Source organism: Monodon monoceros, unplaced genomic scaffold (assembly GCF_005190385.1).
Source record: "Monodon monoceros isolate NGI ecotype Baffin Bay Population unplaced genomic scaffold, NGI_Narwhal_1 Super_Scaffold_19, whole genome shotgun sequence".
Classification (NCBI taxonomy): Eukaryota; Metazoa; Chordata; class Mammalia; order Artiodactyla; family Monodontidae; genus Monodon; species Monodon monoceros.
Genome location: NW_021703775.1, coordinates 59,425,100 through 59,452,516, shown reverse-complemented (window position 1 = coordinate 59,452,516; position 27,417 = coordinate 59,425,100). Strand labels below are relative to the sequence as shown.

Sequence of the window (27,417 nt, the reverse complement as noted above, 5' to 3'; positions counted from 1 at the left end):
CAGGATGCATTTTACGATGCTCTGAAAACATGTTACCTAAAAAACTGCTACTTTTTAAGAAATAATTTCACTGAAAAGTATTCTTTTTGCCTGTAATTAAATAAGTTCTTCAGTCCCTCTATCCAAATTTTCTTCCTTCCTCAGCAAAGCAGGTGATCTCGTTAAAGTCTCAGACGATCTTCCTTTGCCTCATCACTGTTCCCATCCTGTGAGATGCCGATCTTGCTCCTAAGATGTATGGCTCACTCTTCACGGCCCTGGCTTTATGAAAGTCCATTCTTTTTCTCTTTCTCCCTCCGCTCCCTGACCCTTATCCCATCCCCGTTCATATTCCCTTTGGGACTGTGAACTGATGTAACTGTTCCCTCCTTCATCCGTCCTTCTTCTAGTGTCCCCAAGAGGACAGAGGCCACCTTTCTCAAATCCTCAGCGTCAACATCTGAGACTCACAACATTATGGCAACATCTCCACAACATTTCCTCCAATTCCTTCTTTTTTTTTTTGGCTGCTCCTCGCAGCCATGTGGGATCTTAGTTCCCCAACCAGGGATGATCAAACCCGTGCCCCCTGCGGGGGAAGCTCAGAGTCTTAACCACTGGACCTCCAGGGAAGTCCCTCCGTTGCCTTCCTTGATGTTTATAATTTAGCTGTGGAAATTATTTCCAGCCCAGGACTTCAAATAAAAATTAAATTTTAAATAACCACACTTTATAATGTTGGAAGCATAAATAAGTCGTCACGTTATCTATTCTCACCCTGCAAAATAAAAGTTGTGCATTTGGAAGTTACTTTTTAATCTATTAGCAAGACAATGCATTTATTGACCAATCAAAACTTCCCAACCACTGCCCATACACTATTCTAAAACTCACCTTTCAGTATATAATCAGTTAACAAACTCGGAACTTTTTCACTATCCTCTTTCATGGCACGAAGAACTGCAAAATAAAGGAGAAAGAAAACACAATTTCAAATTCAGATAACCTCAGTCATGGTAGCCTTAGTCTTAATTACATGATATAACAATTCATGCAAATTGACTATTTTCTGGATGAGAAAATACAACTGCAAATGTTCAAGAATTTGTTATAGTTGAATAAGTCCTTGTTCAGGTAAGAATACTGCAGCTACCTGAGAGCTATTTCCCTGATTTAAAATTTCTAAACAGTGGAGGCAGGAAACAGGAGCTGGGTTATTACACAGAGCCCCAGTTTTGTCACCATAAATACTGGCAAGTGAGTTACCATAATGTGCACGTCTATGAGCTCTGGAGAGGAGAACCTTGGTGCTGCAGGTCTCATGAGCTAGAGGAACTCTTAGGGAAATGAAGAGTTAGCCGTACTCTCCAAGGAGCACATCAGTCAGCCTTCTTGGAAACTTTTAAAGAAAAAAACAAAATGAAGAACAGACTTCCCATGAAGCAAGCACCCAGCCAGGCTGCTTACTTCTTGATACTCCAAAGGCACCTGGGTGATTTCGCCTCATCCTAAAGAGAATCTTTGACAATTTGATCTCTAAGCAAAGATTTGACAATTTGATCTCTAAGCAAAGACAAAACAGAAAACACAGCTACTATTACAGTGGTTAAAAAACATCTAGACCACCTATACTGCCCTTTCATAGTGACTGCCAACTTGAACTCTCCAGAGCATCCTGGGGAAAGGCCCCACTATTCTCCCCCAGACATATGACAAGACAACCTAGTGTAACTGTCAAGTCGGTCTTCCTGGGTTTAAACCCTGGCTCTGCCACTTCCTAGCAGTGGGACTGTGTGCAGGTTACTTAACCACCCAGTTCCTCATCTGTAAAATGGGAATAATCATTAGACTTGTCTCAAAGGGTTGTTGTGAGTATTAAGTTACTCATTCAGGTGTAAAGGACTTAAAGTAGTACCTGGCACATAATATACGCTACGTAAGCATTACCATCATTATTAGCACAACTAATATTACTCTAATTCTTATCACTACTATTATTGCACCTCCAATAGCTTTTATGAAGAAGGATACATATCTAAACACTGCCTGTCTCTACGGGGCTTCCCCTGCAGTAACATCCATAGGTGGGGACGGCAGAGGCTCAGATTCTCCCCAAAATTTTCAGGAGATAACCACTTTTCTTAAACTTTCAGAGTAAAGGTCATCCTTCCATCTACTGTCTTCATGTAGTATATTAACTTGGACACTCATTCACACACCCTACGTACACTCACTCACCCCAAATTCCAAGTTGTGTCAGTCTATAAAGACATCATCTAAGGATCGGCCTAGGACATTCTGATGTGGGAATTATGACGACTTTGGTTTGGCTAAGTATGTGTTTGTCCTTGATCTGAGAAGCTGAGATCCCTCAGTAATTCCTGGCTTCTAGGCAATATCTGTGCTCTCTTCTTAGAGAAATACTTAATGTTCAGTATTTCTGCTTCCAAACATATTTTAGATTTGTTTTCAGTTCTACATAAAATCACGTACCAAAAACCAGCACTATTAAAATCCAGCATTATTAAAAAGTGTGGTGGACTGGAAATTACGAGACGCAGCCCTGTAATGAACCATTCTCCTGTGTAAACTTGGACACTCATTCTTCCTGAAAAGTAGAGGGCTAGCCACCCAGTTAATCTCTTAATTCTTTATTTTATACAGGCTGGCATCAAATAAGTATGAAATGTTCTGAAAAGTACTGTTCAAAGGAAAGAATAAAAGCTTCAGGTTAGCAGGCAGGCTGCTTGCAAATAAGACACTTCTTTCCTCGTGCTCCCCCCACCCATGCCTCGATCACCTCAATTTCCAAAATCAATATCATCATTAATATCCACTCATGTGATGCTCTCTCGTTCGGCTCCCTCTTTAATTCACAGTTATCACAAATATTTATAAATAGAAAGAACCTAACAGATCAGCAAATTCAATCCCTTCAAGAAAAACAAGGCCAAGTGATTGACTTATCCCAAATCACACATACATTAATTTATTTACTATGAGGTAAAGAGAGCAAATATTTTAATCCTCATTTTTCACTGTGACTGAGAGAGTGTAAATGACTTCCAAGGATATCCCTATAAGTAATGGATAGAACCAGAATTCAGGGCTCATTTATGGCCATCATAAATATACATTATATTGAATGTCTCTTAAGTCTAACAAGTTATTTTAAAATGCAAGCCCATTGAAGGTGGAGTATTTTTGCCTGCTTTGTGAACTGAAGTATCCCAAGTGCTCAGAACATGGCCTGGCACAGAGTAGGCCTTCATTAAATATTTGCTGAGTGAATAAATATTCTTAAAATATTACTATCAATTTATTTTCTACCTGTAACTACCTACCTTGGTTTCCACAATCCTAAGAAAGGAGAGTGTTTTAGGCTGCATTTCTAAATCTTTCCTACCGAGTTTCTGACAGTCATACTAATATAAGATCCATGAAGCACCTTATTAATTGATAAATGGATATATTCTTAAATATACAAGAGGTGATGGGAAATTGTTACATTTTTCCTCCAAAAGTTCAGCTTGTAAATGTTTCAAAAGATAAGAAAAACAGGAAAAATACAAATCAACGCTAGATTGAGTGCTGTGTTTGTCACAACCATTTATGGTTTCATTCTCAAAAGAATAAATGATGACATCCATCATTTACTATCCTAAATTGACAAAATAAAACAATAACAGAAACAAAACCAGCCAACTAAAATCAGTGTTTAGAGTCAGCAAAAGTAAACAAGGTAACAGTTTAATTTTGTCTTTGCTTACTTTTTGTTAATATTTGAAGATCTTCAATAGATGGTGGTCCATTTTTTTTCTCATAAGGAATGACTGTTGTCAAGTACTGCCAAGTTAAAAAAAAAAAAGTGTCACTTAAATCTGAATTACCTTCTCTGCAAAAATTTGATATCGTTACTAGAAGGTTCGTTTTATAACATGAGAAACATGAGCCACTTTAGTGATGAACACAGCTATCTTACTATCTCAGCTGGAACTCATTTTTTTTGCCCACCTGTTTACATAAATATCAACTTTTCTGCCTTTCAATTATTGAAAATTTCACAGGAGTAAGTCTGAGGGTGATGTGTCCAATTTGTTCATTTTTAAAGTGAAGTCTTATCTAACATTCTCCTTGAATACTTCAACACATTTTTGAAATGGTAATTTAAACTAAAAACATAACCATTCTGCATAACAAAATAGTTCCCACCAGTCAAATGATTCTGTTTTAGACCATTTTTTTTCCGGTTGAACAAAAACAGTCACATGGATAACTTGACAACTTTAAAAATGAATACCAGCTTTCTCCAGAAGCTAAAAAAGAAACACTTACCCAAATAATTTTAAAGATGTATTACCATTATTTTAAATTATTGTGTAAGTAGTTATAAATGCTTAAAGGTATTAAAGGAAAAGAAAAAAGTGAAAGGAGATAATGGCCTAATGAATAATGAAAATTCATGTCTGATACTGAGACAAACTGCCTAATTCACACTACTGTAAAGGCTCACAGGTATCAGTTATGTCCTATAACTACGTCCCTTGAAAGCATAATCTAAAAATTATTGTCCAGATTCTCCTATTCTGACCACGCCACCAAAAAATGTATAGCTCAACGTAGTTTGCATGTGCTTATCTAGAGATCTACTAGTTTTTTGTTTTTTTGCAGTACACGGGCCTCTCACTGTTGTGGCCTCTCCCGTTGCGGAGCACAGGCTCCGGACGCGCAGGCTCAGTGGCCATGGCTCATGGGCCCAGCCGCTCTGCGGCATGTGGGATCTTCCCGGACCGGGGCACGAGCCCGCGTCCCCTGCATCAGCAGGCGGACTCTCAACCACTGCGCCACCAGGGAAGCCCTACTAGGTTTTTTTACTTGGAATCTCTCCAGACCCACCCATTATTTAGCCCCAGTCCTGAATCTCAGCTCTATTCCTAATCCTCTTTGAGCAATTTTATCCCACTCATAATCAAAAAACAAAATAGAATTGCTTAAAAATAACTGATTACAATGAATTGTTTCAATCTTTAAGAAACTTGGTTTCCACCATCTTTATGGTGTAGGCCTCTCCAAGATGATGCCCAGTTGTATAACCAAACATGTTTCTTTGTAAAGAATACACAAGAAGCCAAAACACGCCCTCCTGGGGCCTCGCTAATAGCATGCATGTCGGGCAACTTGTAGAAGCACCAGGAAGCCGCACCTTGGCATGCATGCTGTCTAGCCACACTTTCAGGCCTTCCTGCCCCACTCCCACATGTTGGGTCAGTTTGGAAGTTATTCTGCCATCTTGTGGGTTTGAGAGAGGTGAGAGGCAGAATAAAAAAAAAAAAATTCAACCATCCCTTAATAGAGCCCACTTATGAGCTGCAAATGTCAGTGTGAAGGATTAATGTCGATTATTTCCCTTCTTGAGTAATAGAGAGCTATCTGCAGTAAAAACCTAGACTCAAATGCCTTATTCTCATAAACTGCCTACTAGCTACACTCTGCACACTTTCTCACTCTTCACTTAAGAACTAAATTGAAGAGTTTTCTTTTTAAAGTGAAGGTTTCAATTGTGAAAATTCTAAGCACATTCAATGTAGATGTGTTTCCCATGCTCTTGACATTCCTTAAGTCATTATATCAAAAAATGCTAATAAAAAGCAAACTGCTATACATCTGACTGTATATTTATATCCATGTATAATTTGGTATAAATAATGTTTCATGCCCCATTCAGCAGACAACTGAGTTGACTGACCACATGATACACCTTAAAAGCACATGAATTTCATTTAAAAGTAGGTAAGGTATACTCTATAAACATTTTGACCTAGAACTGTAGTCTGAAAGATACCAACATCTGGCTTTCTTTCCCCCCAAATGAGATCTTGTTTCTTAAACTTTTAGAATTACAGTAGCATATTCTAGTTTAGTTATTTTCACAGCTATATATTCTACACATGCAATTCATTAAGTCAATATATTAACAGCTATTTGTTTAAAGGTAAAGTGAAAAATAGAGTTCTAAAACATGTATTAAGAATACACTGGGGCTTCCCTGGTGGTGCAGTGGTTGAGAGTCCGCCTGCCGATGCAGGGGACACGCGTTTGTGCCCCGGTCTGGGAAGATCCCACATGCCATGAAGCGGCTGGACCCGTGAGCCATGGCCGCTGAGCCTGTGCATCCGGAGCCGGTGCTCCGCAACGGGAGAGGCCACAACAGTGAGATGCTCGCGTACCGCAAAAAAAAAAAAGAATACGCTGAATCTACTGTCTAATTTGAAAAATGCTTTTTCCTAAAGGGAAATTCTATGCATTATCAAGGCTATAAATATAATGAACTTCATTTCTTTAAGCAATAGTCTTAGTAGATTAGTAAGACTGCCAGCTTTCAGGACCTTCACTTACACAGAGAATGAAAAAACAGAGAATGAGGAAAATAAGAATAACCGAGCACCTGTTTCTCTCCACCTGAATTTCCAAAGGTGTGGCGGAGGCCATTCTGAATGACATTTGAGATCCCTTCCATGCTGAAGCGCTAAAGGCAGCGATATACGGCCCAGAAGAAAAGGACAGAGAAAGAAGTTCAAAGACTATTAGTAAGAATGTACCATGATGACGTATGTACCCAAGAGGCAAGCAGTTAGAAAATGCCACTAACTCATTCAGATAAAGCAGACAAAATCATGCTGTTTTAAAATGTTTTTGCTTCCATTTCTTCGCAAGTCAAATGCAAAAGCAACTACTTTCATGCAACTATATATGAAGTTTTTCCTGACGTAGCTGATAAATGTGCTCCAATATAAACACTATAAGTTGTACACATATTTGTTTTATGCAAAATTTACCACATAACTTTAAAGATACCTTTTGATATTGTTTACCTACATTTTTTCAAAAGTCTGAAAACTTAATACTGACAGTATGCATATTTTCAGTCTAAGTTTGCATATTTCTACCATAAGTTCGGAGAACATTAACATAACATTTGGCAAATGAAAATGCTGTTACTCGGAGAGCTGATTATTGCTTCCCACTCACTCTTCAGGACACCTGCCATCGCCTTGGGGCAGAAAATTCGAACTGGAAGAGTGCATATGCCTCCTGGAGAGCAGAGTGGATCCCATGTGCCAGCGAGGCCCCCTAAGACTTCTGCAGACTTTTCCATTCTGTTTCTAGGAAACAATTCTAGCTTTTTTCTCCCAGCAACCTCCAAGACTTACTAGAATTCGTTGTACTGAAAAGGGAATATTGTTTTCCTACACTACTCATCTTGATTTGTAACCAGCCTACAATGTCATCAGACAGTCAAAAAGAGTCCAGTGGCACCTCTGGGGCTGCTGAGTCAAAGGACTTTGATGGATCCTCTTACAGCATGACTAATTAAGGGGAAAGGCATTCTGAAAAGGAAGTTCAGTCCTGATTCACCGGATGCTTCCTCCCCCTGTAATTTTATAGGGGTGCGTTGAATCAGTAAATACATTTGAGGAGTCAATATAAAGAGTATTTTACCAGGCCCTAATGAACAGAAAAAAGGAAACTAAGGCAATGGTTTCTGCTCTCAAGAAAGGCATAGTGTAGCCCAGTGATTCTCAAAGTGTGGTCCAGGTCAACACAGCTCCACTAAACATGCTGTACTTTGCTAGCAGCGTAACTCTTCTTTTGATGAAGTAGGCTAGTTTTAAAAGAAAACCTACAGGTAACCATGTCTGTAGATTTTTCACATGCTATCATATAACTTGTTCACATTTTTTAAAGAGATTATCAAAAGAAAGGACCTCTTAGCCTCCAGCATCTGCAATAAAACTTACGGGAAACTCTTTTCAAATAAACAAGCCAGCTCTTTTTATAAAAAAATTATGTCTATCAAACGTTCCTTTCAAAAGCAACAAAGAGAAAAATACTGAATTTTCTGTATTACTTCACTCCATTATCTACAGGCATGTTAAAGCCAGATACAAATTCAGAAAATCTCAAGCAAGATGAAGCATTTTAGAATCCGTGTATCAGAAAACTAAGGCATACTTCATATTTGAACAGTGTATTCTAAAAACACCATCTTTACCTTTCCCAATTGGCAACCTAATTCCCGTCTCTTGCGGGTGGGGGTGGGAGTAGTTTATGCAAATTTTTAAATTCTTAAGCTGTAATTTAAATTTCTTTATTAAATGTCCAGTTGTGGACATTACTGAGCCATTTTTAGGAACGTACAAAACGAAAGAAGTTAAGTAAAGGAACTCCCAGTAGAACCTCTGCCCTTGTGGCTGATGACAGCTGAGTCAGTAGCTGTGGCCAGTCAGGCCCCACTGTATCCTGACCAGGCAAGCAACACAGCAGCCAACAAGGTTCAACTGGGAAAATGACAGAACAAGAAAAATCAGAACATTCAGGCGAAGCACAAAGAAACCGACTATGAGGAACCGCTGAGAACGTTCCACCCCCAACGCTCCAGCTGCCATCAACTCCCACCTCCCCAGAAATCACTAACAATTTTCTCCCTTCACTCCATGTTCAAACTCTTCCTCTCTGCTAGCTCTTTCCCACATTGCCAACTTTAATTTCTGAAACACTCAACCTCTCTTTTGCCAGGGTTTCCAGAAACAGCTCTGCCCAGCGTCATTTCTTTGATGCCAAGGTCTGCGGACACCTTTCAGATCCCTCGCAGACATCCAGTGAGCTCTTCTCCCTGCCTGCCTGGGTTCCTAGACACCACACTCTCCCAGAGTCCCCCCTGCCTCTGGGCTGCTTCTTCTGAGAAGTGCCTCTTTCTTTGCTCACCTCTTATATACGGGTGTTTCCCAGGGATTGTGTCCCTATTTTTTTTCTCATGCACACTGACTTTTCCCACTCCGACTTCTGCCTCTGTAGATCTACAGCTCCACTTTACTAAGAGCAATCAAGTGCTTGGAACAGAGCCTGGCACAAAGGAAGGGCTCAAGAAACACTGGCTATACCTTTATTTTAATGTCCCTCCTGAGCTTCGGACTTGTGCGTTTAGTGGTCTGTTGGACACTTGTACTTCAACATTCCAAAAACGCATCATATCCAAGGCTGAATTCATCTTCCTCTCCCCCAGCAATTTTTTTTTAATTTAAAGCCTGTTTCTCCTTCAGCATTCTATACCTCTCTCCTTCATTTATTCGTTCGTTCAAAAAATATACTGAGCCACATATTATTCCAGGTATTAAGGATTCAAAGTGAACACATCAGCCAAGGCCCCTCCCATCCTCATGACCTGACATTCCAGCCTAAGAGGAGCAGAAAAAATAAAACAAGTAAAGGAACTAGATAACTGCAGATAATGCACGCCCTGCCAATAGCTACAACAATTAAAAACTGGATGCCTACTTCATACTGGGAGGTCAGAGAAAAGTTCTCCTAGGAGGTGACATCTGAGCTGAAACATGAATTATACACACTCCCAGATGAGCTACAAAGGACAATGGACAAGAGATCCTCTCAGAACAAAACCAAAAGCAGCCAAACTGGCCAACCAACGAGTTCACCCTGCGGCCAGTGAGCAGGGGTCCTGTTATTCTGCTGCAGCAGGATGTGAAACAGTAGCTACTGAGTATTTCCATTCTCCCCTCCTTCCAATAAGCAGGTTTTATTACAGCGGCCCTATTCTCTCTCCATCTTCATGTGCTGGATGTGCTGGAATGGGAGGCTTGCTCTTTGTACCATGAGGAGCTACATCATCCAGAGCTGATGGGAAGGACAGACATCCCCCAAGGATACTGTGCTAGATGCAGTTACTGCTGAAGAGATTTGCATATCTCCCTTTGCGGAAGGGGTACACATGTTCTATCTATGCCACCCCAAGGCAGAAATCAATGACCCAACCCTGGCTCCTCCCTTCTCCAGAGCCCCAGCCGATAGATTCAACTGCCTTAATATCTCTGAAATACAACTATTTTCCCATTGCTGTCACTTCCTTGGCTCAATTCTTTCCTGATGACAGCAACAGCCTCCAAATCAATTCCTTATCTCTAGTTGTCTCCTTCCGATTACTTTCTCCTTGAAACTCTGAAGTTACCCTTCCAAGAGACAAATCTGAATATGTAACAAGCCACTCAAAACCTCTCCTTGGTTTCCTACAGCCTTTAAATAAGGCCCAAATGCCACAGCAAGGCATACAGTACAAAGCCCTCCAGCTTCTGGCTTCTACTTTGTTACCCCACACCCTCTTCTTCTTGACTTACTTCCTCCCTCAACCTCTAGCCATAATGAACAACCTGCGGTTCCCCAGGTGCCCTGTCACCTCCAGGTGGTTGCCCACACCACCCCCTCTGCTCAGTATGCCTGTCCCCTCCTTCCTCTGCTTGTCCTCAGGATTCAATTCAGACCCCTCAACCAAACTAGGGGTGATAGTAATGTACACACACCGCTACCACAGGACAGTACCAGGCACAGAAAGCACTAAAAACGTGGTAGCTGTTTTGAATACAGCAATAATTACCCTATCCCCAGGTTTCTCAACCTTGACACTACTAACATTGAATTACAGATATGTAATCCTTTGATGTGGGAGCAGTCCTGTGAATTGTAGGATGTTGAATGGCATCTCTGGCCTCTACTCAGCTGGATGCCAGTGACACCCCCCCACCCCCACCCCCCGCCAAGTAGTGACAGTGACAAACATTTCCGGACATTCCCTAATGTCTCCTGGGGGACAGAATTGGCCTGGTTGAGAATCACTGCATGTGCATTGGATGGTCCGTCATCAGATCCCCAGCCCACAGGCCGCATGTCCCTGGAGGCTGAGATTTAACTCTGCATCCTTAACACCCATGCCCGGCACATACTTAGATATCAATATATGTTTTTCTAATAGTACTAAATGAAAAGATAAAAGTTTAGAATTTGCCACACAGATGGACCTTGAAGGCATTATGCTAAGTGAAGTGAGTCAGACAGAGAAAGACAAATAGTGTATGATCTCACTTATATGTGGAATCTTAAAAAAATAAAATAAAAACCTAAACTCATAGGAAAAGAGATCACACTTGTGGTTACCACAGGTGGAGGGTGTGGGGAGAGGGGACTGGAGGAAGGTGGTCAACCAGTATAAACTTCCAGTTATGAGATAAGTAAGCACTAGTGATGTAATGTACAACATGATGACTTAACACTGATGTATGATGTAGAAGAGTAAATCCTAGGAGTTCTCATCACAAGGAAAACCTTTTTTCTCCTTTCTTCTTTCTTTTAATTGTATCTATATGAGAAGATGGATGTTAGCTGGTCCTACTGTGGTAATCATTTCACCATATTTATAAATCAAACCTTCATGCTATATACCTTAAACTTACACAGCAATGTACGGCATTTATTTCTCAATAAAACTGGAAAAAAGAAAGAGGTTTTTGTTGTTTTTTTTTTTAACGTGGGGATGAGGCACAAGATCTAAAAAACAGAACAGAAAGGAAAAAGAAAGTTTTGGTTAGGTTAATTTTTCATAAGCTCAACCCCATCTCAAAATCTTTAAGGAGAGAAATGTCAGATACCCCTTTTGTATGCCCACAAAGCACAAGCCCATCCTCAGCAGGCAGGAGGCACTTGACTGATCGTCACTGGCTTCAACTGCAAAATGCTTCAGCAGCTACTTCCCCTAACAGTGAAATACTTCCAGATTTATTTTTTAATGAAACCAGGAATCATACCTTAGTCAAAAGTATTTGGAATCAGAAAAATTTTTCAACAGTCTTCTTGGATAGAAAAATGTTGGACTAGAAATCAGAAATCTGGGCTCTCTCCCAGCTTTGCCACTAACTGTGTGACATGACAGCCGTCCCTAAGCCTACAGAGGCCCATTTCCTCATCTGTAAAATGGATGATTAAATGATGTCATTTTTAAAGGTCTTCTCATTTGTAACTTCTGTGAATCTACAAGTTAACTCCACCTAGAAGATACATGATTTTTTAGGAAGGCAAATCCAAACCATACATATGCACGCACACACACGCATGCACACAGAACAGTACAAGACTAAAAGGTCACATAAGCTATGATATTAGTGCTCTAGAATGACAGAATTGCCCAGCGAGATGATACATTCAGAGCTGTCTACTCCCGTGGCTTCCTTTTTCTTCTGTGACATGAGTACACTTTGAAGAGAAGAGACTAGGTCTTAGTCTCTCCATCCCAGTGACCTGCACAGGGCCTGTGCCACAGCAGGCATTTATAAACGTCTGCTAAGCTGAAGTTGTAACACACCTAAGACCAGTCTTAGAGCCTGTGATAACCATATCGGGAGGCCTCTTGACTTCTTGCAGGAGAGAAACTTTTTTAAAAGAGCTAAAAGGCAAAAATAACCTGAGGGTGAACAGAAGAAGGATGACATGACGAGATATAAAGTTTTTTGTCAAAGGTGTGAACAGCAGAGTTCTGGAAAAGCCCACTGAAGAACCTAGTCTGAGAAGTCAACATGAGATTAATAAAGATAAAATCATCCTATTGACATGGTTTGTAAAACAGTGTAGTGACTAAGAAATATATAACCCCTGGGATAATAAAAGCGTAGCAAGTAGAAGAAGGTCAATGAACTAGAAGGATCACAGAACGAAAAGACTACCAGCGAGACAAGGAAGGAAAAGGAAAAGAGCTCCGCAAAACACACAACAGAGTCTGCTTCACAACTGCCCTATAAATTCCAAAAATACACTCTCTTGGAAGGCAAAATGAATTTTAAAAAGATAAAACCTCAGAGGCAGACTAAATTTACTTTTAGTAAACATCACGTCATTTAGGAACACTGCATTTACATGCTTGAGGGCAGATATAGTGTTATTAGGTGCTTATGGTACTTAACTGGGCCAGAGGGAAGACTTTCTCTATGCTTACATTTTGTAAGTGGGGGAGGGGAGGGATGGAGGGAAGAAGAGAGGCATTTCTTTGTTGAACATTTCTGAAGGTGACAGTGCCAGAGCTATGTCAAAGCACTGACAGAAGTTAAGTCTCAAGGTTATGAATGCTCGATGAAACAAAGGACATTCAATAAAGGGTTGTTACAGTTTAATTAAAGTAACAGCAGTATTAACTATGTCAGAAAGCCCAATCATGCCTCCAGGTAATCCACCACTTCTAGATTTGAAGTAAAGGTTCCAAATGTTCAAATTCAAAGCAAAGCGCTTGTGAAGAGTCTGTGAGTCTAAAATTATTTTGTAATCTATCCACTGCATCTTTATGAAGGAGTTAATAGCTCTGTAAAATGCCCTTCGCAGAATGCAGTTTTTGATGGGAGCCCTTTTATAAGCAGGAAAATGATTAAGCATTACAGTATTCACTTTATTGTTCCCCTCACCGCTGACAAAGTGCCAAAGTAACGTGGCAAGGACAGGGGAAGGGGTTTACTGAGTTCAGGGCCTCAGTCACATGGTTCATACTGAGAATACTCACTACTGCCTCACGACCATTTGCTTCCCTGGTGTGAGTATGTATTAAAGTCTCAAAATCAGTCATTCTCTGGAAAATTTTCTCAGACGAAACCAGGAACTACCAAGTGTAAACAAGATATAGAAGAAAAAAAATCTGAAGACAAAGAAATAAGCCAAGACCTCCACGCCCATCCACAATACACCTGCACAGAACTCCCAGAGCCATGGGTTCCCTGCACCCACCTCTGTACAACTCTGTACATCCTCGCTCCAATGTGCACTGGTTCTGTGAGCTAAGGCCTGCTGAGCTTTTCTTCACCCATTTATGAAATGGCAGCAACAATAATACCTGCTTTATAAGGTTGTTGTGAGGATTAAATGAAATAATCCATGGGAAGCACTTAGCAGGGTGTTCAACAAATACAAATGTTCAGAAAATGTCTGGGCTGTATTCCCTTCAAAAGGCTAGACCAACATTTGGGACATAACTCCCAAACAGAAATAACCACACCTTTCTGCTTTTCTCCCAAACAGTAAACAACAGTATTTCAAGTTCTCCTCATACAAATAAAATGGCAACTGAGAAATAACCACCCTGATTATAGTCTCTAGGTTAAAAGGACTGAAGACAACACAAGGAAAAGATACTACTGTCTGAGGCTGAATCAGCCAGAAAGCTTGAACAGAAAACAAGTAACACTTTTAGGTAATTCAAGGTCTTTCTGAATAATAAAAAGAAAAGAGCTAGGAAATACCACCTAAACTGAAAAGCAACACGGAATCAGATACAGAGTTGTGGTTTGTTCATTCTTTTCCAGAGTCTTAACCATACCAACTCATTCTCTGCACAGTATATTCACCAGCTCAACTAATTTCACAGAAAGCAGGATCCAAGACAGGGAAAAGCCAAACTAACCCAGAGGTCAGGAAATTCAGACTATTCCTGCTATCAAACTCTTCTTAGCTTTTCTCTTACGCTGAGGCCTCACCTGATCCCAGTGGCACAGATCTCTAACTAGCCAGGAAAGCTTTTAAAAATCTCAATATCAAAGCTCAATATCAGAAAAAAAGGTTGGGAAAAGCAATTAGGAAATGCTTTTTCATCTATTTCTGACTATAATCTATGCTCTCACTCCATTAATATTCTTTATACTCGAGGTTCAAAAGAAATAAAATTCAAAGATAATTATTGTTCTTTATACATCACATCATTTTTAGTAGTTTGAGTGACATGATTTCAAATATTAATTTACGGAATAGTAGTTAATGTTTTAGTTAAAACTCTTAAAATAATCAAAATACCAAACATGAGAACAGCATAGAATTGAATGCAATAGTTAAATGTAAAAAACAAAAGTAAAAACATTCAAATAATTAGTAAGCTATTACCTAAGATGTAAAAATTGATCCTGCTTGTTTTGACACTTCTTCAAATCAAATAATTTTAATGTGAATGATAAATCAGTTATAAATGCAAATTCTACCAAAAAAATATTTTTTCGAAAAAGATCCAAGTAATTTAGAAAATATGAGTTACACCAAAGCAGATAAATATTTGAACATGTCTTAAATATTGAACTACTAATTTATAAGTTCAATCTCAAAGCAGAAAGATGTGAATGAAGATTTTCAAAGTTAGGAGTTAAATGGACTGGCATCAATTTAGTTTTTTGTATCTGAAGATCTTTTAAAATTTTTATGTAATTTAATCTTAATATGGTAATTAACTATTGGCAAACATTTTCAAAGCTACTAAAACTAGAGTAAAAAATAATTAACCCTGGCAGTTTTATAAACTCTTTTCTGATACTTACAGATATTCTAAATATATAATAAGATCACAATTTCCTGGCATATTTTGGTTTTTACGTGAATTTGTATTATACTAACAAATAATTAACAAACCTTTCCAAGACATAAAGGAGTCAAGAACAGACTCCTGGGCTTCCTTGGTGGTGCAGTGGTTAAGAATCCGCCTACCGGGCCTTCCCTCGTGGCAGAGTGGTTGAGAGTCCGCCTGCCGATGCAGGGGACGTGGGTTCGTGCCCCGGTCCGGGAAGATCCTACATGCCACAGAGCGACTAAGCCCATGCACCACAACTACTGAGCCTGTGCTCTAGAGCCCGCGAGCCACTACTACTGAGCCCACGTGCCACAACTACTGAAGCCCGCGCACCTAGAGCCGGTGCTCCACAACAAGAGAAGCCACCACAGTGAGAAGCCTGCACACCGCAACGAAGAGTAGCCCCCGCTCGCAGAAACTAGAGAAAGCCCGCGCGCAGCAACAAAGACCCAGTGCAGCCAAAAATAAATAAATAAAATAAATTTATAAATAAATTTTTTAAAAAAAGATAGACTCCTGATTTTTATTACAGTAACTGCTGAGTCATAAAAGCTCACTATTACCCGTCTAACACCAAAAAACCATTGCAGAAAATGAATAGTGGATAATGGTAAGATATCAAAAACTGGTGATAACATATTTCTCTAGGCAATACTACCTTTCAAAAAACAAATTTGTTCCACATCTAAAATAATTCGTAATTCATAGATATGAATTATTAAAACAATAAACATGGCACGACTAAGTTTCTCTCCACCCTACAATGACTTTCCATTTTATGCCTAACACTAATTTTTAGGAATATTCTTTGAAATAAATAAATGCAAAGAAATACTCTCAAAGATCACCAACAAATTATTGTTGAAAATGTGTTAGTATTTACATTCAAGTATGTATACAGGGCAGACTTTATCCTCTCAACTACCACTAGTTAGAAAAGGGGAGGACACAGCCCTTTTCCCCCTTCTCCTCTGCCTTCTTTTTTTTTTTTTTTTTTTTTGCGGTACGCGGGCCTCTCACTGTTGTGGCCTCTCCCGTTGCAGAGCACAGGCTCCGGACGCGCAGACTCAGCAGCCATGGCTCATGGGACCAGCTGCTCCGCGACATGTGGGATCCTCCCGGACCAGGCCACAAACCCGCGTCCCCCGCATCGGCAGGCAGACTCTCAACCACTGCGCCACCCGGGAAGCCCTCCTCTGCCTTCTTTAAACTACCTTTTATCACTGTGTATAAACAAAATGTGTCCGGAGCACTGCCAACATTTTTATTTTTTTCATTTGCCCCCAATCTGGGGACAACTGGGCTACCTGCTGACTCTCTTCACCCAGCGTACTGGGCATCTGACACACACAGCACAAAGGGCTGTTGCTAGGCGGGGTGCCTGCGGCACGTGACTTGGAGATGGACCGTCACCATCTGCGGGCACAACTCAGGCTGCTGGAGGGGCCCTGAGCAAAGGAGTAACTCAACACACTCTTAGGATAAAACAAGGCTATGTTTTATAATAAACTTTAGTCACAATATAGTGATTTCTTTATCTACACAAACTCGCTTAAATGGAGTTTACATCTTTTTTCTTCTAATTTTTAATTTTATCAAATTTTAGTCTAAATCAGGGGTTGGCAAACTTTTCTATAAAGGGCTAGATAGTAGATATTTTAGATTTGCAGCCCACACAGTCTCTGTCACAACTATTCAACTCTGTCCTTCTAACACCAAAGCAGTCATAGACCACATGTAAATGAAATGACATAGCTGTGTTCCAATAAAACTTTATTTATAAAACAGAGAGGGTTGATTTGGCCCTCAGGCAGTAGTTTGCTTTGCCTATCCCTGGGCTAAATCATCTTAGCAAACGTGAAATTTTAAAATTCCAAGTTGAAAAGAAGGCACAACAACAACAAAAAGCCAGGTCCTTATTATTTTAAAAAGCACCAAATTCAAATAGTTGTGCCAGAACAATTCCTTCCAGGCTTATTGCTAGCATAAATTAGAACAACTTCAGAACAATCTAATAGTAGCTGTCTAAACAAAAATAAATTTCTCTTACCTTAAAGTCAGCTTTGGTCAAGATTAAATGAAAAAATATTACTGGGGCATTTTTGCATGTAAAAGAGAAATAGATTGACTATTAGTCAGAATATGAGCTACGTGAATCATAAAGACAGATGGAACAATGCATCTGTGAAAGAAAAATATATACAAGAAAGAGCATCTATCATTCAAGCCCTAGCTCCTCCTCATCCTTAAGCAGTTCTCTCTCCAACCCCCAAAGGCAATAAATTAGGATAATATGATTCTTTTTACAATGGAGTCACTGACTGCTAACACCCCAGAAGTTTTCAGAATAAACTTCAGGTTAGATTGAAGGAATTATACATTTTTGCTGGTGGTGAGAGCAACACACTAGAACTCTCTCTTGAAAGTTCAATGTGATATGGACAACAGAAAAGATACTATACATTCCCATCTTTTCAATCCTAGACTTCGAATAAGAAGCCTTACACATGACTTTAATTTACAGACATTGGATTCTAAAGGAGGAAGTACGTCCATTTTCATCCTTATAAGCTTACTAAGTAAGGTATGATGTTAGGCAGGTAAATACTAATGTCTTTACAACTTCAGATAACTCCAGATGACAACCACTACTAAATTACTTTAATTTTTTAAATTACTAGTTTAAAGATAACTGATGTACTTCAACTTGTTCTTCTACTCATGTGAACTGCCACTGGAATTCAGTGACCTGTGAATCTATTTGATATAAACAGGAGACTGGCCAAGAAAAAAAAATCTCTGACAGAAGAATAATCATTCAAATACCACAAATCCTCTGGGATTCCATCTCCTTTACAGTGAAGTTTCAATTTAACAAACATGCATTAAGTGAAAAATTAGGTGAGGTGCTGGGGAAACAATGTGAATGAGCCTTTGGGAAGGCTGCACTTTTTTCTAAGGAGAGATTTAAGCAAATGATTACAGTAGAATATAGTACTAGGACATAAGAAGTATGTGCACCCTCGTAAATAAATAGGAAAAACCACTCAAATGTGATATAATAGGCAACACACAAAAGAGTACAAACAGTCAATAGATCAAAACCTTATTTGCCTATCTGATCAGTATATATGAGAAGATTAATAATATCCATCATAAGTTGGAGGTTTGGAGAAATGGCCAGTTACTTATGCTGTTACTGGGTAACGTTTATGTAGGACAATTTGAAAAGACTGTTGTTTAAAACCGGATATTCTTTGACCTAAAAATTCCACTGGTCTTGATTTTTTGTCTGAGCAGAGGGTCGGTGCCCCTAACCCCTGATTAGTTCAAGGGTCAACTGTATTGCAGAAAAGGATATCCTTGAGTGTTGTAATTCACTTTTTCTTTCTGAATAAAGACAATATAAGTAGTTTGTTCCTATTAAAAAATAAATAAACATTTAAAAATAAAAACATATCCACCTATTCCTCTAAACAAAAAATAAACTTAAAAAAATAATTCCACTGGTTTTGGTGAATAAGTAGACTAGTTTCACTGACAAAAGAAATATATAGGAATAAATTCACCTTCAGGAAAATGGTAACATTAGTCTGATAAGATAAATTTCGATGCCCGTAAGATATTCAGGGAGAAACGTTTAGTAAACAGTTGGACATGTAATAACTAGCATTTACTCAGGATATATGCTAGTCTTACATACATTATTTCATTTAATTCCTCCAAAATTCAAAGGGGTATGTACCCAGTGGCAGGATCATGATTCAAACACAGCTCTTAACCCAAAGTTCTTAATCACTGTGCAATTCAGCCTCAATACATTTGGCACCTGGCAGAAATACAGATTTGCAAAAAAAAAAAAAAGAAAAAAAAAAGAAATCTTTTCTTAACTATTTATTCATCAGGAATTTATTGAGTACCTAATGTGGGACCTGGGTATACCATGAAAATAAAGTTATATTTTCTATCCTTAGGGAGCCTAACAGAGACAGACATGAAAACAAAAAATTGCAATATGATATGACAGTACTAACAGAAATAGTTAAGAGGAATAATATTAACCCCAGAAGGAGAGAGTTGTCAATTCTGCAGTGGAGGAAGAGTCATCTAGAAAAGTTCTAAGAAAGGAAGACAACACTTGACCATGATTTTGAAGAATAAGTTTAAAAAAAAAAAAAAAAAAAAAACCTCCCATGGGCTTCCCTGGTGGCGCAGTGGTTGAGAGGCCGCCTGCCGATGCAGGGGATACGGGTTCGTGCCCCGGTCCAGGAAGATGCCGCATGCCGCGGAGCGGCTGGGCCCGTGAGCCATGGCCGCTGAGCCTGCGCTCCGCAACGGGAGAGGCCACAACAGTGAGAGGCCCGCGTAAAGCAAAAAAAAAAAAAAAAAAAAAACCTCCCAAGTGGACAGTGGAAGCAGGAAAGGAGAAGGAGGGCTGCTCTAGGGCTGCTCTAGGAAAAGGCAGGAGCATAAATAGAAGCATCACAGCCCAAAACAGCATAGTCAGTTGAAAGAAGTGCATGTGGGTCATCAAACCCATTAACAGACAGTGCCCTTCAGCCATTCCAGTCCCTACTCCCCACCCGTTTCTCTAGATTTTGAACAGGATAAAGGAGATAGAAAGTTTTTGAATCTGTTGAGTCTCATTTGCCAAGGAGAAGATCCAGTCTTCCAACCTACCGTCCAAACAGAGAATTGGAGAGGGAAAGAACAGCCTGCCCTGCCAATCAGGAGGGGCAGTGACACAGTGGCCACCCCTTCGAAAACAGCTCCCACAGCACTGCTAATAACCTTACCAAGCCTTTCGTTTTCTCTGTGGCATTTACTACTACCTGAAGTTACGTTGTCTATTCATTCTTTTCTTTGTTTAGTGCCTGCATCCCTCATTAGAATGTAAGCTCCAAGAGGCCCGGGGCCTTGCCTATTTTATTCACCACTGTATCTTCAGTGTCTGGCACAAGACACTCTGCAAGTATTTAATGAATAGCTTTATCTTATCCAACATATAACAGATTACTTTAAAAATTAAAACAAATCAACATTTCACTTTTATAATACTCAGTATTTTAATATTTATAAATAGCATCCCTAAGCCCCCTAAATTTTTTACTCACTGCAGCAAATGTTTCAAACAAAGTATGTCTCCAAAATGAACACCTAAAGAGTTTAACTCTGTTCTATTCACACGCAGATATTTCATTACAGTATCTCTGGACCTAAGAGAAGAAGCTAGCAATGATGGATGAAGTGTGATACCAACTACAATTTGATGTTTTGTTTCAAAGAAATATGCTAAGGAAAAATGGCAGGAAGCTACTCCATGCTTAAGGAAAAAGTACAAGTCTTGCTAATAAAACATATCTAAGGTAGAAAGAAAAAAGTGACCAATGTTATTAGAAAACAGGTAAGGCACGATATCACCAATTCTTAGAAATTAGTATCACTGATAATAGCTAACTCATAGAGATCAGGCCTTGCCAAAACTGTATATTATACAAAAGGTCTGGAAAGGAAGTTATCTTGGAATCTGTTTAGCCAACTGGCCATTTCACTTTAAGGTTCTTTTGAGCCACCAACCACTATTTTCAGAATCATAGGTTTCAGGCTCCTTGTGTCACAAATGGAATGGTCTTTTGCCATCATTTCAGGCGTCAGAAAGAAGGAGGGAACTAGTACTACAAGTTTAGCCATGCCATCACTAGCCTGATTAAAGGTTTTGACACAAATAGCAGATCAGAACTCAAGAAGCAACTTCACAAGTCCAAATATTGTGAAAAAAAATTTTACTGTTCCTATGAATCTATTTCAAGACTAATAAAAGTTCAAATAAGACCTAAATGTTGCCCTGTCAAATCCATTTCTCAATATAAATGCCATGTAAAATTACACAATGAATCCACTCTAACCCTTTTTATATGCGAGTTAGAAAAAGAAGCCCTTAAATGTCTCTAGGGATACATTTATTTTCCTCAGCCAAGTGTTAACATGAATAAACGGAGGATTTACATGTAATCCCTAAAAGCAGATAGGCAGAAATTACCAACCATGCTATGACTTTTTAACTAAGCATTTTATTTAATCACACTTGCATAATAGGGCAATTTAAAGGGTACAATTTTTTTTAAATCTGAGAAACAAAAATTTGTCCCTAATATTTTAAAGCAAACTTTCCAGGACTGTATATTCAAACAAATGTTTTAGTTTTTGCATGTTTTGGTGGGGTTTTTTTTGGTTTGGTGGGTGCTGTTTTTTTCATTGTTGTCACTAGAAGTGACTAAACGCTTTTCAACCAATACTACCATTTCTAAAAAATATTTTGTTCCACATATCTGGCAACTTTTGCAAAGTCAGTTTATAAACTGTCTTTTCTATGTACAAATGACATTACACTAAGAAAACGTGCATTTACTCATAGGCCAAAAACAGCATAATGAATGGGCTAAATGGTAAGATTCTTTTTGTTTGTATTAACTCTCATTGGTGGCTCAGCACCCCAGAACTGCACTCTCTTTCCTCAATTCCATCAGAGTCTGATCAATGAGATCTATTTCTCTGATAAGTATTCTTTAGAAAAAAGTGAATCAAGACTTAGTCAAAGACAGAACTTTTATAATTGCAAACCATATAACAGCCAGTCTGTGATGATCTGCATTACCATGTTATCAATATTATGAATTTAAAAAGTACACTCCCTTTAGAAAAATGAATCCCTTTGCCCATCCAGAGCTCTCCCGGGTCTATCTGGGGTCTGCTAACAGATTGGGGTCGACAACTGCACTACAGCCTTCAGAAAGGCCTTTGGATTGGAACTGAGTCCTAGGATGTGCCCTGGGAGGAGTTGTTCAGCAGGTTTCAAAGCCTCTGTCAGGCCCCTCCACCTCTGAAAGATAAAGTTTTTACTGCCCTGAAGTCCTATAAGGCTTAAGATGGAGATTTCGAAGTCCCTGGTCTTAGCATTTGGACAGACCTGTTGTTAGCTCTTGGTAGTAGTGTGTGATATTGCATTTGGGCAGAGACAAGTTCTCAGCCCAGGCCCCAATTCTCTATGGGCAACATTCTGTTTTGAGCACTCGAATATGTGGTTTACAAAATTAAAATCCCAGTGTTCTTACCAAAAAAAAAAAAAAAAAAAGGGTTTCTCTCCTTTTATTTTACTCTAAAAATAAAACCAACACTTCTTCACATACAAACAAGATAAAGGTGACAAGGTACAAGGTCTCAACTGATCAAAGAATAATGAAATGGCCATAAGACCAATAAGGAAATGCATCTCAAATAATTAACAGTTAATGTTTATAATGAAATTTAATCAAGTGAAGTTAATAGGACACCTTAGGAAAAATGAAAAGCAGAAAACAAAAAACTTCATACCAAGAGTCAAAGATTCAAATATCCTAAAGTTGTTTTCACCAGTCAGTAATATTCTAGTCTGCCAAATACTAGGCCAAATGGCCGATGTCATGTAACTGCCTCTAACATCCTCACATTCCAACTTCACTCATAAATCAGGAGGAAATGGTTTACAAGTCAACCTATGCTTTTAGGCTCAGCACAGTTCAGCCACCTCTAAAAGCACCCCTTTTTTTCCACTATACAACTCACAAGAAATAAGCAAAAACAATAAAGCAATACCATTCATTTGCCCACCAGCCGAACATAAAGCACCCCTATTAACACTCTGATGTATTGAAATGGTCACCTGCTGAAGCTTCTTTTCTTTCAAACATTCTCCTTTATTCCCCCTCTTCCTTCCACTTACCTCCCTCCTAAATATTTCAGCATTGAATTATCCAGATAACCATTATACCCTCACCAAGAAAACACCTTTCTGAAGGAGCAGAGCACAGTGGCATTCTTGAACAGAATCCCTTTAGCTTTCTGGTGAGAAGCACCCCTACTCCTGTATGCACAGGCCCTGCCTGCCTCTGCTGGCCCGGAGCACTGGAATAACCACTGAAGCTGTTTCCAGTGTGCGATGCTACGTGCAAAACATCACTTACTGTGCCGGGCAGGTGACTTCTCTCGTTCTTCCCATTCTGAGAGCTGCTGTTCTTGAGCTTCTTTTTCTTTTTGGCTGTTTCTTTGTGCTCTTTCTGTTTGTTCTGCACTTCAATGAGAACTGAAATAAAGCTGTTCTTCACTTCCTTTTCAAACTCCAGTTCATCTCGCAGGGCCAGCTGCTGCACCAGCTCTTCAGAGTACTCCTTGATGGCCGTCTCAATTTCTTCCAGCAGTTCATTTAATTCAGATACGGACAGCCTTTTCACTCCTATGACCAAAAAGCAAAGCACAGCAGACACTAAGACCAAAATGTTTCAAGGCAGCACAACAAGGTGTTTAATGCCAAAGAGCAAAAAATCATATTCTAAGTAATTAAATTGTTCATGATCTTCTCAGAGTCCTCAAACTTCTGGTGGGCAGGTCTGAGTAGAGGTAGGTGGGCAAAGTTACTTCTCAAATGGCTGAGAAGTATAACAAAATTTTTTTACTTGTCTAAAAATCAGTAAAGCAATTATACTCCAATAAAGATGTTAAAAAAAAATCAATCACTCCATGAATAGTAGTTCAGTCAAGACTTAATAAGCTTGTAAAAGAAAAAGAACAAACACAAAAGCAGAGGAAGGGTACAGAAAATACCTGCTGACAAGAAATCACAAGCAACTTAGCAGGGCTCTGGGACACTTCTGAAGAGAGGAGAAGGCAAGTTGAAAGAATTAAGCTAAATACATATTTTTTATTAATTTTCACTGGAGTACAGTTGCACTTTTTTGTTGTTGTTGTTGCACCGCGCAGCACATGGGATCTTAGTTCCCTGACCAGGGATCAAATTTGCAACCCCTGCATTGGAAGGCAGAGTCTTAACCACTGGAACACCAGGGAAGTCCTGGAGTATAGTTGCTTTACAATGTTGCGTTAAGCTAAATATATATTTAAACACATATGCCCCAATGTGTGAGTTTTATTGAGAATTGGGAAGATGAAGGGAAGGATATTCCCTGAAACCCCCTTTCAGTTTTTTCTCAGCACTTCCCTTTATGTGAGAGGACATCATTGAAGTTCTAACCCTCAGTACCTGAGAATATGACTGTATTTGGAGATAAGGTCTTCAAAGAGATAATTAAGTTAAAGTGAAACCATTAGGGTGGGCCCTAATCCAACGTGACTGACGCCCTTAAAAATGAGAAGATCAGGACACAGATACACATAGGAAAGTCCATGTGAGGACAGAAGGAAGAGGCCTCAGAAGAAATGAGACCTGCTTAACACCTTGATCTCGGACTTCTAGCCTCCACAACTATAAGAAACAAATTTCTGTGGTTTAAGTCGCCCAGCCTGTGATACTTTGTTACAGCAGCCCAAGCAGACAAATACAGTATTCAAAGGCGAGTATGACACAGTCCCTGAGCAATGATGAATATATGCGTCGAGTATCACTGGAAGGCAGGGGAAGGGTATATAACCCAGCCTGTGAGAGCCAAAGACTTCTGGAGATGGTCCCACTACATGGCTGAGGTATACAAAAGCACAAAGAGTACTGATTTAAGTCAGGCTTCTTACTCTCTTCATAACTGCTTGTACTAGACCTCTTAAGAATTTGAATTTCCTGGGAAAGCATTGAAAGCCGATCTGACTGGGTGGGTGTTTCATCATCTTCTGGGTCTGGTGACTCCTGCATCATTTCTTCGATTTCTTCAATCACCTTCCAAAATATACAAACCACTGTTAATTAAATACACATAGGAAAAATGACCCACCTGTAACACGGCACTCATCTGAAGCAACCACAGTAGAAGTACACTAAATTCTCCATTAACCAACAGTGTGCAGGAGTCGGTGTTCTCAATAACAAAAATTGACTGTAAGAGTACACATGGTTTATCAAAAAAAAAAGTTACAATACACTAAACACAAAAATAAACAAAATATGATTTAAAATGTCCATCAGGATTCAGTAGGCCCTATCAGATCTTGTAATGTCTGAGAAATGATGCTACAAACACACATATAATCTACTTCAGACATGCCAGAACCAGATCATAGTTAAAAGAAAGCAAGTGACAGAAGATTTACCATATACCACACCAAGTGCTCAATCTAAAGCTATTTAATAAAACTGACATAAAATTTAGAAAATACAACAGTGTAAAAAAAATTTATATGAAAAGCAAGAAATTACCTCTATGGTAGCAAAATTTTCCTTTAACAGCAGGAAAAGAATTTCATATATTAATTCAACGGAAAATAAAGGTATATTTAATAATTACTTTAAATGTAGAAGTTTAAAGAGGAAAAAAAAGCTACACGAAAGCAGGAAAATTTCAGAAATATATCTGCTTTTGAAACAATGATCCACTGTCATACGCTGTGTTGCTCAAATCTTACAGCAGTTTCTTGTCCTGTTCCAAATTCCAGAAGTTGAGAAGGATACAGAACTCAGTGAAAATTGGCTATTTACAATAGCCAAAACATGGAAGCAACCTAAGTGTCCATCAACAGATAAATGGGTAAAGAAGGTGTGGCATATATATACACAATGGAATATTACTCAGCCATAAAAAAGAATGAAATAATGCCATTTGCAGTAACATGGATGGACCTAGAGATTATCACAATAAGTGAAGTAAGTCAGAGAAAGACAAATATTATATGATATCACTCATATGTGGAATCTAAAAAATAGTACAAATGAACTTATTTACAAAACAAACAGACTCACAGACACAGAATACAAACTTATGGTTACCAAAGTGGAAGGGGAGGGGGAGGGATAAATTAGGAGTATGGGATTAACAGATGCACACTACCATATATATAAACTAGATAAGCAAGGGATTTACTATATAGCACAGGGAACTATATTCAATATATTGTAATAAATTACAGTGGAAAAGAATCTAAAGATACAGATATATACATACATATATAAACAAATCACTTTGCTGTATACCTGAAACTAACACAATACTGTAAATCAACTATACTTCAATAAAAATAATTTTTTTTAAAAATGGACCTAAGAGTTTAAAAAAACTATTTAAAAAAATACAGCATGAATCATCGAGCCTAACGTATAACACTTAGTACTAAGGAAAAACAGGTAAACCTGAGCGAGTGGGGATTATGCTAATTAGTAAGAAGAGTTTCCAAAATACGCATTTTAAACAGGAAAATGAGACACTGAAAGAGTCTACGGAATCTGTTTCTCTCCGTCTTTTTTTAAATTTATTTACTTATTTATGGCTGTGTTGGGTCTTCGTTGCTGTGCCCAGGCTTTCTCTGGTTGTGGAGAGCAGGGGCTACTCTTCGTTGTGACGCGCAGGCTTCTCGTTGCGTTGGCTTCTCTTGTGGAGCACGGGCTCTAGGCACGTGGGCTTCAGTAGTTATGGATCATGGGCTCAGTAGTTGTGGCTCACGGGCTTAGTTGCTCCGCGGCATGTGGGATCTTCCCAGACCAGGGCTCGAACCCGTGTCCCCTACATTGGCAGGCGGATTCTTAAGCACTGCACCACCAGGGAAGTCCTCTCTCAGTCTTAAAAGCAGAGATAGTTTATGGTTTTCAGGCAGAGTATGGAGGAGACAATGAACTTTCCCTGGAATATCAGGCTGTACCGCACTCAGCCCTCTAACTTACTATCTTGTTTTTTAAGCACCATGCTCTTTCCAAGCTTCAGACAATCCAACCACAAATATGACTAAGGAGCATCAAAATGACATATTTTTAACATACTCCTCCCAATCTTGCCACAATACCTCTCTTTACCGGCCTTGTCTTTCCAGCCTAAAAATACAGTGTGGTAGAACTCACAGTCCCAGTAGCCATGGAACACTTGACTTCACGAAGAACCTCTTGCACCACAGTTTGACGATACAGCAGAAGCGGGAAGAGTATTCAGAAAATGAGAAAGCTGATTCAACTGGTTTTAAATGAATACAGGGTTGACATTATTAGAGCATTCCACAGGACTAATGCTCACTTCTTTCCTGGATATACAATAAAGACTTCTAATAAGTGCTAATGATTTCTACATAGGTTTTAGAGAAACTAGATAATTTCTGCACAGATATAGTTTGCCCATGTCTGGTTAAATGTAAAGAAAGAAGAAAATTCACAGGATTTTTTCTGATTCCAATGTAAGCAATAACCCTCTTTTAAGGTAACCCACTATACTGTTTTAACAATGCTTATCTTGGAAAATTGCATATATTGAAAAATCTTCCCAAGTAACATA

At 39.1% G+C, this 27,417-nt stretch overlaps 1 protein-coding gene across 1 annotated transcript in view; it reads right to left on the bottom strand.

The window, feature by feature from the left end:
* Positions 1 to 27,417, bottom strand: part of FEZ2 (fasciculation and elongation protein zeta 2) — a 44,918-nt gene that overhangs the window by 5,687 nt on the left and 11,814 nt on the right. Inside the window, exons 4-7 of the mRNA XM_029232037.1 lie at positions 24,746 to 24,887; positions 23,188 to 23,456; positions 3,750 to 3,825; positions 874 to 939 (exon numbers count right to left, since the gene is read on the bottom strand). Of these exons, the coding sequence (XP_029087870.1) occupies positions 874 to 939; positions 3,750 to 3,825; positions 23,188 to 23,456; positions 24,746 to 24,887 (553 nt within the window). The remainder of the gene's footprint in view (positions 1 to 873; positions 940 to 3,749; positions 3,826 to 23,187; positions 23,457 to 24,745; positions 24,888 to 27,417) is intronic.